This window comes from Mchenga conophoros, linkage group LG22 (assembly GCF_057382185.1).
Source record: "Mchenga conophoros isolate Kocher_MC1m ecotype Shallow Benthic linkage group LG22, M_conophoros_male_GT1.1, whole genome shotgun sequence".
In the NCBI taxonomy this organism is placed as follows: domain Eukaryota; kingdom Metazoa; phylum Chordata; class Actinopteri; order Cichliformes; family Cichlidae; genus Mchenga; species Mchenga conophoros.
In genome coordinates, this window is record NC_140546.1 from 23,493,822 (window position 1) to 23,510,764 (window position 16,943).

The 16,943-nt window shown below is 41.2% G+C and overlaps 1 protein-coding gene across 1 annotated transcript; it reads right to left on the reverse strand.

Annotated features, from left to right (window-relative positions):
* Window positions 1–14,387: 14,387 nt before the first annotated feature.
* hoxa1a (homeobox A1a) lies at window positions 14,388–15,825 on the reverse strand. The gene is made up of 2 exons (XM_085261840.1): window positions 15,154–15,825; window positions 14,388–14,758 (listed from the first exon to the last, which is right to left on the reverse strand). Exons 1-2 carry the CDS (start codon window positions 15,758–15,760, stop codon window positions 14,388–14,390), a joined length of 978 nt encoding a protein of 325 aa, XP_085117966.1. The 5' UTR covers window positions 15,761–15,825.
* Window positions 15,826–16,943: the final 1,118 nt, after the last annotated feature.

Genomic DNA, 16,943 nt, shown 5'->3' on the forward strand with positions numbered 1-16,943 from the left:
GAGTGCCCAAAAGCACAAGGTGTGCAATACTCAGAGACATGGCCAAGGTAAGAAAGGCTGAAAGATGACCACCACTGAACAAGACACACAAGCTGAAACGTCAAGACTGGGCCAAGAAATATCTCAAGACTGGTTTTTCTAAGGTTTTATGGACTGATGAAATGAGAGTGAGTCTTGATGGGCCAGATGGATGGGCCCGTGGCTGGATTGGTAAAGGGCAGAGAGCTCCAGTCCGACTCAGACGCCAGCAAGGTGGAGGTGGAGTACTGGTTTGGGCTGGTATCATCAAAGATGAGCTTATGGGGCCTTTTCGGGTTGAGGATGGAGTCAAGCTCAACTCCCAGTCCTACTGCCAGTTTCTGGAAGACTCCTTCTTCAAGCAGTGGTACAGGAAGAAGTCTGCATCCTTCAAGAAAAACATGATTTTTATGCAGGACGATGCTCCATCACACGCGTCCAAGTACTCCACAGCGTGGCTGGCAAGAAAGGGTATAAAAGAAGAAAAACTAATGACATGGCCACCTCGTTCACCTGATCTGAACCCCATTGAGAACCTGTGGTCCATCATCAAATGTGAGATTTACAAGGAGGGAAAACAGTACACCTCTCTGAACAGTGTCTGGGAGGCTGTGGTTGCTGCTGCACGCAATGTTGATGGTGAACAGATCAAAACACTGACAGAATCCATGGATGGCAGGCTTTTGAGTGTCCTTGCAAAGAAAGGTGGCTATATTGGTCGCTGATTTGTTTTTGTTTTGTTTTTGAATGTCAGAAATGTATATTTGTGAATGTGGAGATGTTATATTGGTGTCACTGGTAAAAATAAATAATTGAAATGGGTATATATTTGTTTTTTGTTAAGTTGCCTAATAATTATGCACAGTAATAGTCACCTGCACACACAGATATCCCCCTAAAATAGCTAAAACTAAAACCAAACTAAAAACTACTTCCAAAAACATTCAGCTTTGATATTAATGAGTATTTTGGTTTCGTTGAGAACATGGTTGTTGTTCAATAATAAAATTATTCCTCAAAAATACAACTTGCCTAATAATTCTGCACTCCCTGTATTATTATTCATCATAATTTTTTTCTTTCAAAACTAACAAGAAATGGTTTTATAGTTTTATTTGCAGTAATAAAAGTATAAGAAGGAGCTTCCTGTTGTTGCTCCTGTCTCAAAGTAAATGAAAAAATACCACACAAATACTGCATGCTAATGCTAATTTAGCGTGCGATAGCACTCTGCCATGTAGGCTGTACCGTCTAGTGTTGGGGGTGGTTCTATCAACAAATGAACACCATAATTTTAATTTCAGAACAAACTGACAGTATTTTGATGGGCTGTCTACTGTGGTAACACTATTCCCCAACCTCAGATTGACTTATCAGGCCAAGAACAAGCATCTACATGTTAGCATATCCAGCTAACATTTACAGATATGCTACCATCACAGACTTTGATTCCTTTACACAAGCAGTCTTTAAGGTCACAGCCTCATCAGGTGCAGCAAACCTGCATTGTTGTGGGAAACAGTTTATTGACTGTAAGCAGAAAATCTCAATAATTAAGCAAATCACTTTAATGCTATCAGCTTCATTAAAACTTAAAGATGAAAAGGCATTTCCATGACATGCAACTGAAATCACTTACATTTTATACTTAAATGCTCAAACTTTAGTAACAAACTGCCACTCCAGTATCTAATATTGCCCTGGCTGGTGTTAACTTCCTGTCTGTGGAAGGTTAGGCGGGCAGGGTTGGGGGCTGGGGATATCGGCAAAACGGCTGCAAGCTTTAGCATGCATGTCAGGGCCGGGGGACGCTCTCTGAGCCAAATGCCAGTCTATAGATCGCAGAGGGGACTAAAGATCACATCATCGTCCACCCGGACATCGGTGACACCGGACAGCGGACGTGGGAGAGACGGAGGACCAAATGATCCCTGCCAGGACCAGGCATTATAGACAGCCGCTGTCATTACAGGGCAAACATGCACTAGTTTGAGTGCACAAATGTAAACAAACACACACACAGGGTAACACACACGTACACGAGCTGTGACAACGACATTATAGACAAGTGCTGTCATTAGAAGAGTCTCTGCGGAGCTCAAATGATAACGAGCATGGGGGAAGAAGAGCGGGGGGTTGACGAGGATGACTGTCCAGCTGTCTGCAGGTAAGCTTGGGGTGTTGGATGTTGCAGTCTTATTAGCTCAATATACACAAAGCATTTGGGTGTCTGATGAGTTTTCACTTTTTAATTCTTAATCAGCTAATGTCTGTTCAGCTTACTCTGTTCCTGCTTCAGTTATTCACCTAAGAGTGTACAGTAGCTTAAACTCGACAACTCTCAAAAGACTAATGACTTGTTGAATTATATATACAAATCTTCAACTGTAACGTTTATTTTTCCAGTTTTAATATTAACAATGTGAAATTGTATAGCTAAGTTTCTGGGCTTCTGTTAAAATAAACAAATACTACAGATTCAGGGGATTTTTGAAGTAGGAACTACAGTACTTGGCACTTACAACACATGCACCAAGGAATTATAAACACTGAAACTAAGGGCAAATGATTTTCTGCATCATTTTCTTTAACAAACAGAGTGAAAGCAGGAAAGCAAATCTGGTGTGCTTTGATCAGGTATATCCTATTGACAGACTTTACCCTTAAGCATAAATTAAGATCGGATCAAGTGATGACAGTTTGTGGGAGCTTCCAAAGGGAGTTCATGGCCAACAGGTATGTCTGGGTCATCAAAGCACTCCTATGTATCTATTAAACTAATTGTCAGGACTGAAGAATTCACATCAAGTATGTTGTGTGGGCCACATGACACCACAGAAAGCAAGGGTAGTAAAGACAATTTTTGTGCATCAAAGGGCAAATCGCCAATAAATGGATTACCTGATAACTTAATTGTATGAGATGACATTGACAACAAATGTCATCAGAATAACTTGTTGCTAACCCCAAGGCATTCTCTAAAAAAAGAAAAAAAATGCCAAAGAGGAAATGCTAGAAACCGCAGTTCCTCTAATGGCCACTTGTGGCTGGTCCCAAAAGTGAGCAAATCTCTATAGATTCTATGTAAAAATGCCCAGGTTTGCTAGGCTTTACTTCAGCTGAATCAAACCCCTGAACTCTACCTCTCATCTGTATTTGTGTTATTGGCACTGTAAGGAGTTTTTTAATTCAATTATCTTTTAATATTTTAGATTTATGTTTGGTTTATTGCAGAGCAGTGAGTCGCTGTTTCTTTTAAAATAAAACCTAATAGCAAAAATAGACAAAATTACAAGTGAATCAATGCAATGATTCATTTGTATATAGCCACTTGTTTGCGCCCAATTTACTGTAAATGACATAGAAAACTGAAAAGCACTTTTACCAGTCTGTGCAATGTACAGTCCACATTATACCACAACTGGATATGGAAATGCTCAAAGTGGTTCCATTGCCAAAAACACTGGGTATGCTTGAAAATGGGTTACTCATGACAAACTATATACAGTAAGCAGTTACATCAGATAAGCCAGGAAGGTCTTGAACCTGGAATACGAAAAAGGGAGGCTGCCCACTTCTGCTGTCAACATCTCAACACCAAAAGTGTTGTAAAGAAAAAGCAAAGCAAGTACTCTGTGCTTACACACAGTGTGTTAGAGATTTAACTGAACATTAATTTGTCTCACTAAGCTTACAGTTGGAAGTCTGAAATGTAAATTGCTCTTTGCCTGAAGGGGACAAGTCTATCAGTGCTCAGTTTCAATCCTGCTCTTCAACTCCCACAGTGTTATGCGCTTCAGGGTGTGTACATACTAGAGGCTCAGAGTTACCCTATGCCTCACATCTGTCACTTAAACATCTTCACAATAACAATCTTCTGTATTGCTGCTGCCTATTTTAACACCAATGCTTGCTTTACTGCTGTGTCTCTTTCTGGCTTCAAAACAGCACACTAACACTGTCGTGTAGTTGGGATCAACTCATCTTTGAGGGTATTGTCTGGCTCAAAAATATCAAAATATGGTGATTTCCCCTTAAAAAATGTAAGAGGAGAAATCTAAAAAACTCCAACAGCTGGGTCAAAGCATGCTGAAAAATGTCTTTGGTGTGACCTGATCTAGTAACTTATATCAGTAACTGTCAAAGAAGCTGAATACTCTAATTTGTGTCAGTTAACGCACAAATGGTTCCCTAATCTTCCTCATATTGTGTTACCAATGGTCTTCTATCACAGTGTACATGACTGCGATTGGGCTTCCTGTGGGCAAGACTGACAGGTGGTTTTCAGGTAGAATGGTGTCAGGTGAGCTCAAACATCCCGACAGTTGCTGACACAGCGGTGTTGAAACTTGTCTTGTGCCTTGAAGCTGTGTGTGTTCATATCTGTTTGTGAAAACTATGACTATAGCTCTGTGTTTTTTTGCTTTGATATGTTAGCAATTACCTGCTTGAGGCCGTTTCAGCATTTGCTACTTCATCTGTCTACTTATTCATGAAACCAAAGGCTCAAAGACCTTAATATCAAAGGCCTGGCTCAGGCTCTACTTGCTTATTGACAAGTGCTGCTGGCCATGCAGTTTAGATTATGGGATTATATTTTGGCTCTGTTAACCTTACAGTAACTCTTTGGCTCAGTAGGAAAACTATAAGATGCATAACAAAAGGCATGGGTACGCACAACATGTACAAAGAAAATGCATTTAAAATACATGTTTGGGTGATTGAGCTGAGCAAATAGGCCTAATAATTTCACATAGCCTACCTTGTGGTCTTACACTTGATTGGACTTTACATAATATTAAAAGTATGAGAATAATAAGTAGTAAAAGTAATTCCATTTTTCTAGGTTTAGAAATTCTAAAAGAATGTGGTGTCGCCTGATCACAGTAAGTATAGAAAACGTTTTGCCAGACATGAAATTTTGGCTGAATTATTTTCTTGTTTTCATCTTATTTCAGAATATCATTATTGCAAAATGTGTCTTCGGCAGATGTTTATCTTTTTCTGTGTGGGCAGATTTTGTCACCATACAGTGGACACAATGCAGTGACTGAACTTTAAATGTATACCTTCATGCATATAGTTGACACCAAAATGAAGAGCAGGTTCTAAAGTAGTTATAGTAAAACTCACATATCATTTCAGTTTTTGGAGTCTGCCATAATGAAAAAAATAGCAAACAAAAAAACAACTTCCAAGCAATCAGTTTTACAGTCTAGTTTGGCAGGTTCTGTCATGGGAAAAAGGTCTCTGCGCAGTCTCGTAAAAAAACTAAGTGCACCCTCACTTATTTTTATTTTCAGAAATTGAGAGTGTAATTAGCAGCCAGGTGCTGCTAATCAAATGCACTTGATAACTGATCAACAAGTATGACCGCCTCCATGAAAGCAGAGGTTTTGGCAGTTTGCTGGTCTGGAGTATTTAGATGTATGTTTGTACAATACCAAAAAGAAAATGCATCAGCAATGACTTTAGATCCTAACAGTTATAGGATCATTTTCAATCAATTCCAAAATGATTGGTCATTCTGCAGTGAGAAAGAGTGGAAAATGTTTCAAGATTGTCATCAGTCCTCTCAGGAGTGGATGTCCCAAAAACTTCACGCCAATGTAAGACTGCAGTTCTCAGAGAAATTGTAAAAAAAAACTTCTCACTCAAAAAAACATGGCAGCATGGCTTAGGTTTGCAAAACTGCATCTAAAGAAACCTCAAGACGAAGAATGTCCTTTGAACACAAGATCAAAGTAGGGATGTTTGACCATAACACACAGTGCCACAATTGTAGAAAACCAAACTTAGCATATTTGCACAAACATCTCATACAAACTGTCTAGACCTGTGGTTGAGGGGTGATGATCTGGGCTTGTTTTGCAGGGTACCTTGTCGTTATCGTGTCGAGCATGAATCCATCTTTATGCTAGAGTAGCATTTGTGATATTCTAGAGTCAAATGTGAGGCTATCTATCTGAGAGCTAAACTTGGGTCCAAATTGGGTTGTGCAAAAGGACTATGATCCTGAGCACAGCAGCAAATCAACAGAATTACTGAAGAAAACAAAAGTTAAGGTGTTTCAAAGGTACAGTCAAAGTCCAGACCTCAACCTTACTGAAATGCTTTGGCATTATGGCAAAATGCAGTCAGACCAACTGTAGTGGGATCCACCACAAAGGCAGCTTTGACTATTTGGCAGGTGTTAACATGTCTCTCTATCTGTGGACAGATTTTGTCAGCAGAGTAGTGTCACAATCATCCTTTAATTGTATGACATCAAAAGATTTTGAAGATGACTAGTGTGAGAACTCGTGGTCTATGGCTCTCCATGGTCTATATATATGTACATTTTCAAGGTTCAAGGTTCAAGGTTCTTTATTTGTCACATGCATAGTTATACAAGTATAACACACAGTGAAATGTAGCCTGACACGCTCCTCGACATGTGCAAAAATGGGGGGGGGGGGGGGGTAGGGGAAGAACATATATGTATATAAATATATATATATATATATATATATATATATATATATATATATATATATACATTGGGTGAATGGTGAATGTGCAGTAGTAGCAGCAAGCAGGTGAATTCTGTACATTAATATGAATAGACATCTGACTATTTTACAGGATAGACAATATAAACATATTTAAAATTAAAGGAATTTGGAATGTACATTGTGCCTTGGTTTAGAGTGTCTGTAAGAGTCCTGTCTCAGTCAATTATAGATGATGTGAGAGGGCGGGTGTGTGTGTTTGTTTAGGGCCCGGATGGCTTGGGGATAGAATCTCCTCTTGAGTCTCTCTGTCCTTGCCCGGATGATGCGGAACCTTCTACCAGATTGCAGAAGTTGGAACAGTTTGTTGCCAGGATGGGACGGGTCCTTCAGTATCTGCGCTGCTCTAGTCCGGCATCTCCTGGTGTAGGTGTCCTGAAGCGGGGGGAGAGCAATCCTGCAGCAGTGTTCTGCTGTACGGATCACTCTCTGGAGAGCTTTTTGGTCCTTCACACAGCTGTTCCCAAACCACGATATCATGTTCTGTGTGAGGATGCTCTCCACAGCGCCTGTATAGAAAATCCTGAGGATCTTTGGAGAGACCCTGAACTTCCTCAGTTGTCGTAGGAACCTTGAACCTTGAATCCTGTGGGTATGTTGAACTTTCCAGTGCATGGCTCAGGAGAGCTGAGGGTCATATAGTCTTTTACAGAATAATACTTCTTTCTGAAACCAGAAGAATCGCCTCCTAATGGACATTAAATAAAATCCAAGTTTAAGACATCTCCATCGGCTTGATTTTTCAGACCCGAAAGCTACGTTCATCTTTGATATGCAGCCTATGCTTTTCCCATTCAAGACTCACCAGATGCCCACAAGATTACAACGCTTGTGTTCATTCAAAGTATTCCTGAAGAATTCCAAGTATGCTTTTACAGCCATAATATGAAGACCACAGGAATGTCCTCTCTTTTAATTTGAACATGACTACAGGCAACACAGTGATTGCTCACTGGTTTCAGGCTGAAGCCTGAGAAATTGTAAAGCTGGAGTTTCCAGTTCTGGCATGGCAAACACACAGACCATGACTTACCAGCCAATCCATCTGCTTTCAACCACAAATTCTTGCAACAACAGGACTGCAAAAAACCCAACAGTCCACATCATTTTCATATCTGCTCCCCATTTTTACCTGACTGACTCACAAAGCAATGACGAATTACTGGTCAGAATCACTGGGTTGAAGCAGTGCATGATCCTGTTATTAGCAAACAGAAAGATTTTCACTTTTTGCAGGTTTCATCTAGCCATTTCAGACATCAATACCCCAAATTTTGTGACAAAAATAAACCCATGTGTGACAGCACACGGTGTGATCAGATGGTGGCAGCAGCACAGTTTATCTGACCTTTGACATCAAGTGTGCATGACTGATGTGCATGACTGATTTTCAACTATTCTGTAGACTAAATAAACCTCTGTACTTAATTTTTAAAGGACCTAATATTTTGTACATTCGGCATGACTGTCCTTGAGCCAAGTCTCTTATTTGTAAGACACACAGCTACTGTAACTGACAGTTTTCAGCCAGAATGTTTCTCTGTGGTTATTCCTGTTTGATCTGAAGTGTGTGTGTGTGTGTGTGTGTGTGTGTGTGTGTGTGTGTGTGTGTGTGTGTGTGTGTGTGTGTGTGTGTGTGTGTTCACACTCCCTTTCAAAGGGGAGTGCGAGAGAGAAAGAGGGAGAGACAGACAGGATGAACAGCCTGTCTGTCAGGTGTTGGTACTCACATTAGTCATGTTTAAAACAAAGGATTCTGGGAAGAGATGATGGCCAACACAAAGAGCATCAAGGCTCCTCAGTGACACCCGATCTCCTATTTTTGTGTGTGTGTCTGAATGTGTGTGTGTGTGTCTAGATAAGTGTGTGCGTATGTGTGGTGGGGGGCTTTCTTTAGGGGGTTTGGGGGTGCCTCATTGGCTGCCATGCTGAGGTCAACCTGGGGTCAGGACTTGTGTGATGGATGGACCACTGTCTCTAGACTACTAGCTAGTCCTCACTCCTCCTGTGGGCCTCAGACCTGCTGAAGTATCCTAGCTGTGCTCTTCTATTTTCACATCTCTTTGTATAACTCCATTTGGCACTCGAAGTAGGAGTGCTTCATCAAACAAAAGGGGCTCAGCGAAAACTGCAGACATCTCTTTGAGGTGAGTTCTGTTGTCAAGATGTGGCTGTGCACCACTTTACCCAGCCTTTGTTACTCATGTAACCTCTACTTTTCCTACCTCTAATCATTACAATACACATTCTGCCTTCCCTAAACTACCCTAGCGACCATGGTCTAACATGCCTGGCATGACAGACTGTTACTAACCACATGATGTCACCTCTCTTCTTGTTCCCCTCCTTCTCTTCCACCATCATTCTGTCAATCCCTCCATCGGCTCCGTCCCTTTATCGGCACATGGTAATGCACATCTGTCGATGGAGGAATTCATTTTGGCTGCCAATCACACCAGGGGAGTGGTCAATGAGCGCAGACGTGCCAATACCTCGACTACCCTGATGAGTGACTTCTGTCTCTCTGTCTCTCAGTCTCTCTGGGTTTCCAACACTTTATGTCTGAGAGAGGCTCTCTGCTTCATTTGTTTTTTACTCTGTTGTGCCCTGTGTGTGTGTTTGTGTGTTTATCCACAGCTGACCATAAACAAACTCGACAAACTTGCTTGAATATGTAATAGCACAGTCTGCTTATTTCATTCATATGTAAAGCTCTGCAATCATCTTCACTGACCTTGAAAAGAATATTACTGTTTGTGGTCATATCCCCGCATCATTGTTTGCAATGCCTAGCTGATGTTTACTCTTTTTAATTTCCTGATTCTATAATGTATTTGATGTGTGCATGCAGGTGCACAACCACATGCACCCACTCTCACTCACACACATATACGCACACGCACACGAACACACACACGCACACACACACACACACACACACACACACACACACACACACACACACACACACACACACACACACATTGTAAAAATGTGAAGATGAAATGAACTTTGCAGAGTGTGAGGACATGACAATTATTTCTGCAGTTATCTGCCTTCACCTTGTATTTGCATAGGCTACTCAGCAGTTTCTCTGACACACTGGAGGAATGGAACTTAATTACAAAGGTTTTGAGCAACAAATTTTTATATCAGTGTCCAATTAAAATTTGCAATGGATGGTGTAATGACCCAGATTTTGAACTTTCTATAGTGTGCTTATTTTGAAACCCCATCCCTCTATTTTCCCGATTTTATCAGGTTTATCATAAATTAATAGTCTTTTAAGATTAAGACTAAGTAGAGATGCAATCTTTGGAGTTATATTTCCATCTTTCGTTTGTGTTTGCATATGTGTGTGTGTGTGTGTGTGTGTGTGTGTGTGTGTGTGTGTGTGTGTGTGTGTGTGTGTGTGTGTGTGTGTGTGTGTGTGTGCTTGCACGTGCAAAATCATTCCTTAATGCTTTCAAACTGTCACATTTAGATTTCTTATATGCGGTACTGTGTTTCCAGGCGGATGTGTGTATAGACGTACAGATTTGTTTGTTCTCAGGTTTGTAGCCTGTGGGTCTTTTTTCATCAACTGCTTCTCTTTTGGCTCTCATAAATCATGCAGGAGGAAAGACACCGCCACAAATTATTTTTTATGCAACAATATAATGTAAAGTGAAAGCTTCAACAAGTATTTCAAAAGTATTTGTCAGTCACCACCAGGCAGTGTACTTGAGCCTTTAAACTAAATCACCTTTTAGAAATGGTCTGTTTCATAATTTATTTACAGTGTAAAAATGTAAAACATTTTTAAAAAATCCGAAGTGTTTAATTGGTTGCCGAAACAGTCTAAAATACACACTAATCACTAATTAAGAATCGCTCTCAATATGCTGCAGTAGAAGGCCATTAATACAGTTATTGTTAGTGAGAGAAGAAAACGTAAACAAAACAGAAAAAATGCATATTTCAAAATAAAATAGAAAAATATCTTTCAAATATTTTAATTCGGTTAAAATATAGTAAAATAATTAATTTTACTTTGATTTGAAACTGAATAAAAACGTAGACACTTTATTATTATTGTTGTCATGCAGTTTGCTTTAGAAGTTTATCATTTCTTGCTTATGTAGACTTTGGAGGGCTTCTTCATTGTTTTCCAAATTCACTTTAAATTTAAATATTGGTGAATGTTTGAGCTGATATTAATAACATTTTATTATTCTATTATTCTATCTCTTTTTTAAATGTTATGGTTTAATTTAATTATAAAATAAGTTAATCTTTTTCACAATTGGTGGATTATGTTTTGCAATGATAGTATTTCCCAAGTGCCTCTTCGTATTCGTTTACATTTATTTTTATTTATTTACTTATTTATTTTTTGTTTGCTTCGCAGTTTTCACAAAAATAAATTTAAAATTTGCGTTTATGTAGTTAGGAAGACACGCCAGATATTTCAGTTGAAATTCAAACTTATTTTTGTTTCTACTGTTATTTGAAAAGCTAAAAAAAAAAAAAAATGCTGTAATTAACTCAGTATACTGGCACAAATATGCTTGGTCGCATACAAGACGTCTGTTTCAGTCACTTAATAGGAATAGGAATCCAATTCCTTCATCAGTTTGTTAAGTCATAAGCTTTAAACCTTTAGTCATCCGCACCAAAGCCCTAATGGTTTGAGTTAAACATCTGTCATCGTCCACGTGTTTATCTCAGGTCCTTAATGGGAAACATCAGCCGCGCAGTGCTGGATTCTGACGGTCGGACCAGTGAAATCGCTCTATCTCACTGCGCTGAGGTCATTTTTTTTTAACAGTTTAACACGGAGTCTGAAAGTGTTTTGGTCAAACAGGCCGTCGTAGTTGAACTGTGAATGCATTGTTAAGGTGCTTGTTTACCCAGTAAACTGTTGTTTAGCTTTGGGTGGTGCTGTGACAACAAAAGTCAAACCGTGACCGAGGATTGACCCTTTTTTTCCAGTGTTTCCCCCCACTCTGCATGGCTTCTAGAGCGCACGGGGTCGTATAGGGAGCTTCAGAGAACCTAAAAACTGGGGTCCAGGGACACCCAAGGGTCCTTGAAGGGATTTAAAGGTCTGCTTTAACATAGATACTTTTCTTTCAGTGACGACATGGAGGTAAATTGCGTAAGACAAAAAGTATATAAAAAGTAAAGTTTCTTCACCATTAACTTACAACATAAACTAATTTTAGCACTAAAGTCACACTTTTCACCCAAAACAAAAATATTTTTAGGTAAAATAAATGGAGGTCAAACGTAAAGAATCACCGTGGAAAATCTGAGTAAGATAGCTTTTAAAAACGGCAACTAAACGACATTAGACATACTTATTAAAACCCTCCGTACATTCGTAATATTTTGGAACACATAGTGAATAAAGAAAGAAAATTAATTTAAGGTAAATAATACATTAATCTAAAGTCCCTTACAAGTTTTGGTGTTTCATAAATTGCAATTGAAATGTGTATTTCTATCTTATAAATAGTAGATCAGAAATATTATTTGTTTAGTGATTCGACCTTTTCCTCTAAACCTTCTCAGTATCAATAATAAAATATTTATTTTTAAAAATGTGTTCGCTTAAGCCATTTAACAAAAAAGCAGAATTGCGCGCATAATAAGGCACTGTAACTAACTACTTTTTAATTTAGTGTTATACGTTTCTTTGCGATCTCCAGTTAAAATCCTGGAAAGGGGGGGGGGGGGCTGTCATTAGCGTTCATTTAAATGAATACTGAACGCTTGTATGCGGTTTTGGTAAATCTATTTTTTTTTTTGATAATAAAAATAAAATGAATATTTCCAGAGGTTCGACATTTTCCCTCCAGCCCTTCTGTTCTCGATTACACTGGTCTCCAAAGCAGGCCCCGAGCAACAAGTCTGTGTACGGATTATTTATACCGAAACAACTTCTCGAAAAGCAAAATGAGGGTACCTGTAGTTACCAAAATAACCTTGTTAGGTTTTACACAAAACATCCTTTGTCCTCTGTAGGAAAACGCGACGCACCGCCTGCCGACAATAAATAGACGAATAAAAGACAGATTGTCCACATAACTTACGCTCCTTCTCCGTGTTTGTTAGGGCTGAATTGGACAGAGTAGTCTGCGCTGCTGCCTCAGCAGGTCCCCGCAGCTCAAATATAGCAGCTCCCGCAGGTGGATCCGAAGGTAAAGGAGAATGTTGCTCATTAATCATGGCTCTTTTGGCGCTTCTTTGCCCTTTTATGGTACGATGGCCTCGCATCGTGCACACCAGGAATTAAAACAACAAAAGAACCAAAAGAACCCTCTTTTAGTTTGAAAATGGGGATATAGGTTAGCTTGAATAGAGCAGTTTAAAAAAAAATGCATCCAGTTTTGCTCCCACTTAAAATGCATCATTGCACGGGTCGTTTATTGCACTCATAGCGTGAGTTTATTTTCCAAAGCAACATAATCGATATCAGATTAAAACTCAAATGACCAAATAGCATATTTTTAAATAAGATGAGCCTGTCTCTCTCTTCCTCTGACAGCTGACATAAGCTTGAAATATAAATACTCTGGTCAAAGCAGTGTTGTGCACACACAATTATGACATGCGATGCTGCAAGTTGTCACAGTTCGGCTTGTCATCAGGTGGGGATGATGACACCGCCGTGTAACTTGTGGTGGTGGTGGGGGGGTGTCAGGACCAGCGGGGGCACCATGCTTGTCAATACCGTAACCTCGATGTTTTAATCAATAGTTTCTTTTTGTCCCTTCAATAAGCCAAGTGCTCGATAAGGTTGTCATCACAGATGACGCTGACGTCCTCGCTCTCATCTTTGCCCTGGATAAACATGCCTTTCTTATGCCAGTAAATCTTTACCCCGGGGACAGTGGCGCGCATGGCTGCATACATTTAGAGACTTTGGGGTTGAGTCAAGCAGACGCGTGCAGCTTCTCAGGGGTTGGAAATGAACATAGGTTTGCTTTTCTGTCTGCTGGGTTTAGGAAAATTTTAACCCTAGCATTTGATATGACAACGAATCGAAAGTCTGCAGCACACTCTCCCCCTTAGAAATGACACATAGGAAAAAAAAACTTTAGAGGTAAACGCACTTTAATACACATGATTGACCCGTAAACGTCTCTTTGGACCAAACAGTTGTGTGCTTCACTCGATTTAACAGCTAGCAGGTTAAAGCTTCAAACGTACAAAGCCATAAAATGACTGATTCTGCAACTGATAAAACTCAGCTCCTCAATAATACATGAAAGCATTACGCATCATGCAAACCTCACGCAACAGACAAACAGTTGACACACACAGACCTGAAACACAGAAGAGACAGTGTTTAAGTGGCTACTGGAACAGTGTACTCATTAGCGATTTGATAACCGAGGTTATCTCGTTGATTGTGTGATGCCTAATTGATGGCATCCGGTGCAATCAGACTGGCTGAGGTGCACAAGTTTGGCAAATCTGAGGTATTTGTGAGTGCAGATTTGTGACACTTGCCTCTTCAGAGGCAGACTTAAAGATGGCGCTGAGTGTCCCTTGCACAGCATAATTTTGGCGAATTGCAATTTCAAAAGCGAATGGACAGAATTTAACCAATGCACAGGGCGGCAAGGCTATAGATCTTGCAAACACAACACACAATATAAAACGAATATGGTCCAGAAGTGGTCCGTGAGTTCCCCAATAGTGCATTGTTCACATCATGTATGGGCACAACTGTCATCCATTAACAAATTTTTGCCTTTGATACACTTGTATGGAATTTGGTATACACAGGCCGCCTTGACCCATAGAAGTAAAGGGGTCACTTGACCCTCAGTTGGAGGCGAAAGGATCAGGCCCCGTGGAAGACACAGTGGAGGATGTGGGAGAAGGAGTAGATGGAGCTGAGATAGATTTCTCGGATGCTGCATCGTCCATTTTCTCCTGACTGCTGTCCGAGGATGTAAGTTTGGCTGGCAACAGCCCTTCTTTCTCTCGCTTTTTTTGCTTCATCCTCCGGTTCTGGAACCAAATTTTCACCTGAGTCTCATTGAGTTGCAGCGCGGCTGCAATTTCTACACGGCGCGCCCGGGTCAGGTACTTGTTGAAGTGGAATTCCTTCTCTAGTTCCGTCAGCTGTTTGGTTGTGAAGTTGGTCCGGACCGTATTCGGCTGACCAGCATAGCCATACTCACCAGACCTCCCTGCAAAGAGGAAAACAAATCACTGTAACTCTGAAGAAGAGGGTTTTTTTCTTCTCTGATCAGAGTACACATATGCCTTGAGACTATACTGTGTCTGTGCAACAAGGCTCAACTTTTAGGTACGAGCCAAATAGCATTAGCTACTCGAAAAAACATCCAACAAGGGCCTTAGAAGAGATTCAAATATTATACAACACATGTGTTATCACACAGGTGGATTACGTTAAAGTGAAAGGATCTAAAGTACTACATTAAAAGTTAAGTTCATATATTAGTGTTTCGTGTGCTTATTTTATTTTTTGAAAAACTTCCCAGTTTAAAGATTTTGGATCATTTATAAGACAGCATTTTTGTGCATCCGCACTTTCACCCACTATAGGCTACTTGGCACCAACCTGTTTTTGGTGGATTCCTCTTAACTTTCATCCAGTCAAAAGTCTGTGCAGACGATGCGCCCTCAGACAGAGGTGAACAGCAAGCCTCCAGATGAGCTGCATGCAGAGGTGACAGCGGATTTGAACACCCTGGATAAGGGGGCGCTTGCTCGTGCCCGCCGCTGTAGGCAGTGTGGCTATACTGCAGTTGACCCAGGGGGGCGGCACTGTAACCATGGCGATGCTGAGAAACCATGGAGGAGGAAATGTTACCAGAGTACATCAGTGGGCCGCACTGAGGGAACGCAGCTGCGGTGTCTACTTCCTGGGCGAGGGCATGGTGGTTATATGTAGTGCAGAAACTTTGGGGTCCATAGTTAGAGCTGCAGGCCGGGTGGGCCCCATAGGGGAGACTTAGAGAGCTGGCATTAGATTGGTACGACCCCGTCTGGTGAGAGACGCAGTCAGGAGAAGCTCTGCTCACCATGAAATGGTCATCCACCCCGCAGTTGTTAACAGTGGCCCCGCACGACTGGAAAGTTGTAATCCCGTGGTCCGAGTGAAAAGCCCTAACAGTGCATGAGCCACCTTCCCCGCTCATCACCGTGTAGTCTAAGAAACTGCTCATTGTAGCATTTTTTCTAACCGGAACGAGGGACCGTCCTCTGCACAGACAACCCCCTGATGTCTTCCTTTCTCCCCTCTTACCCCGAGTGACCGTGCCAATCTTTACCTATACTAGGTCTTATCAGAGAAGGGAGGGGGTCGCACGGGCCGATATCAATGAACGGGTTCTGTCACGTGGGCCCGGGTCAGCCAGTGAGGTACTTGTCCTTATCCCTTTAGCTGGTGACAGATTGGTGTTTGAGGGGCTATTTAAATTCCAAGCACTCGTCGATCAAGGTGACGCGCGTCGCCACTAATGTATTGGCCGAGCAAACAATGAGCTGCGAGGCAGACAGCGGTGGACAGCTTCGGGGTCGCATGAAGAGCGGGGCCACTGTTAAAACTGTTTCTTCTAAGCTCCACTGTGCGCTCTTCCACGACCACAGAGGGAGATTAACGTTTGTCCCTCTGCACCCTCGCCATGAGGACGACCTAGCACTCTGACCTCAGGTAGGTATTTTTGGAACAGAGACGAGAATAGGTGTGTGTGTGTGTGTGTGTGTGTGTGTGTGTGTGTGTGTGTGTGTGTGTGTGTGTGTGTGTGTGTGTGTGGTGACACGTGCGCATAACAGTTACGATTTCATGTGTATAACGGTGTCATTATCTTCTAGTTGGATGGATGGGTGGATGGATGGGTGCGTGTCACTGCCACGGGCTATCTGTGGGCTATTAATGTCACATTCCCTTGCGAAATGTTTCACTTCATGCGTGAACATTGAGAAAAATATTGTTACAGAGTGACGGTGAAGGGAAGCAAAAGACAGAAAACGTATCTCCCGTCACAGACCGCCTTTTTATTTTGCACAACTTTGTTTCCCCATCAAGGTCGCATTAGACGTATATGACTGCTCGCTTTGCCGGGAGGTCACAGGTGATGAAGCGACAAGACAACACATAGAACATTAAGATGATGTGGTATTAATTTCTTTCCACCCTCTGCTCCGGTCATAGGGTCTGCTATCCACCCTGATTTCACTCCCACATGTATTCATTATGCATGTATAGTGATCAAATGATCTCATAACGCCAGGCCAGTCGTGGAGCTAATGCATCCACATAGCCCGAGGTGCAAGTGTGGGCTGATTATCCTGTTAAGTTCATCAAATAAAGCTGTTGGCGAAATTAATGCCCACGACAAGCGGCGT

Coding starts and splice junctions, on each gene's coding strand:
- hoxa1a (XM_085261840.1), bottom strand. CDS start 15,760: ATGAGCAGTTTCTTAGACTACACGGTGATGAGCGGGGAAGGTGGCTCA. Junction 14,759..15,153: donor GAGGAATCCACCAAAAACAG/GTTGGTGCCAAG, acceptor TCCTCTTTGCAG/GGAGGTCTGGTGAGTATGGC.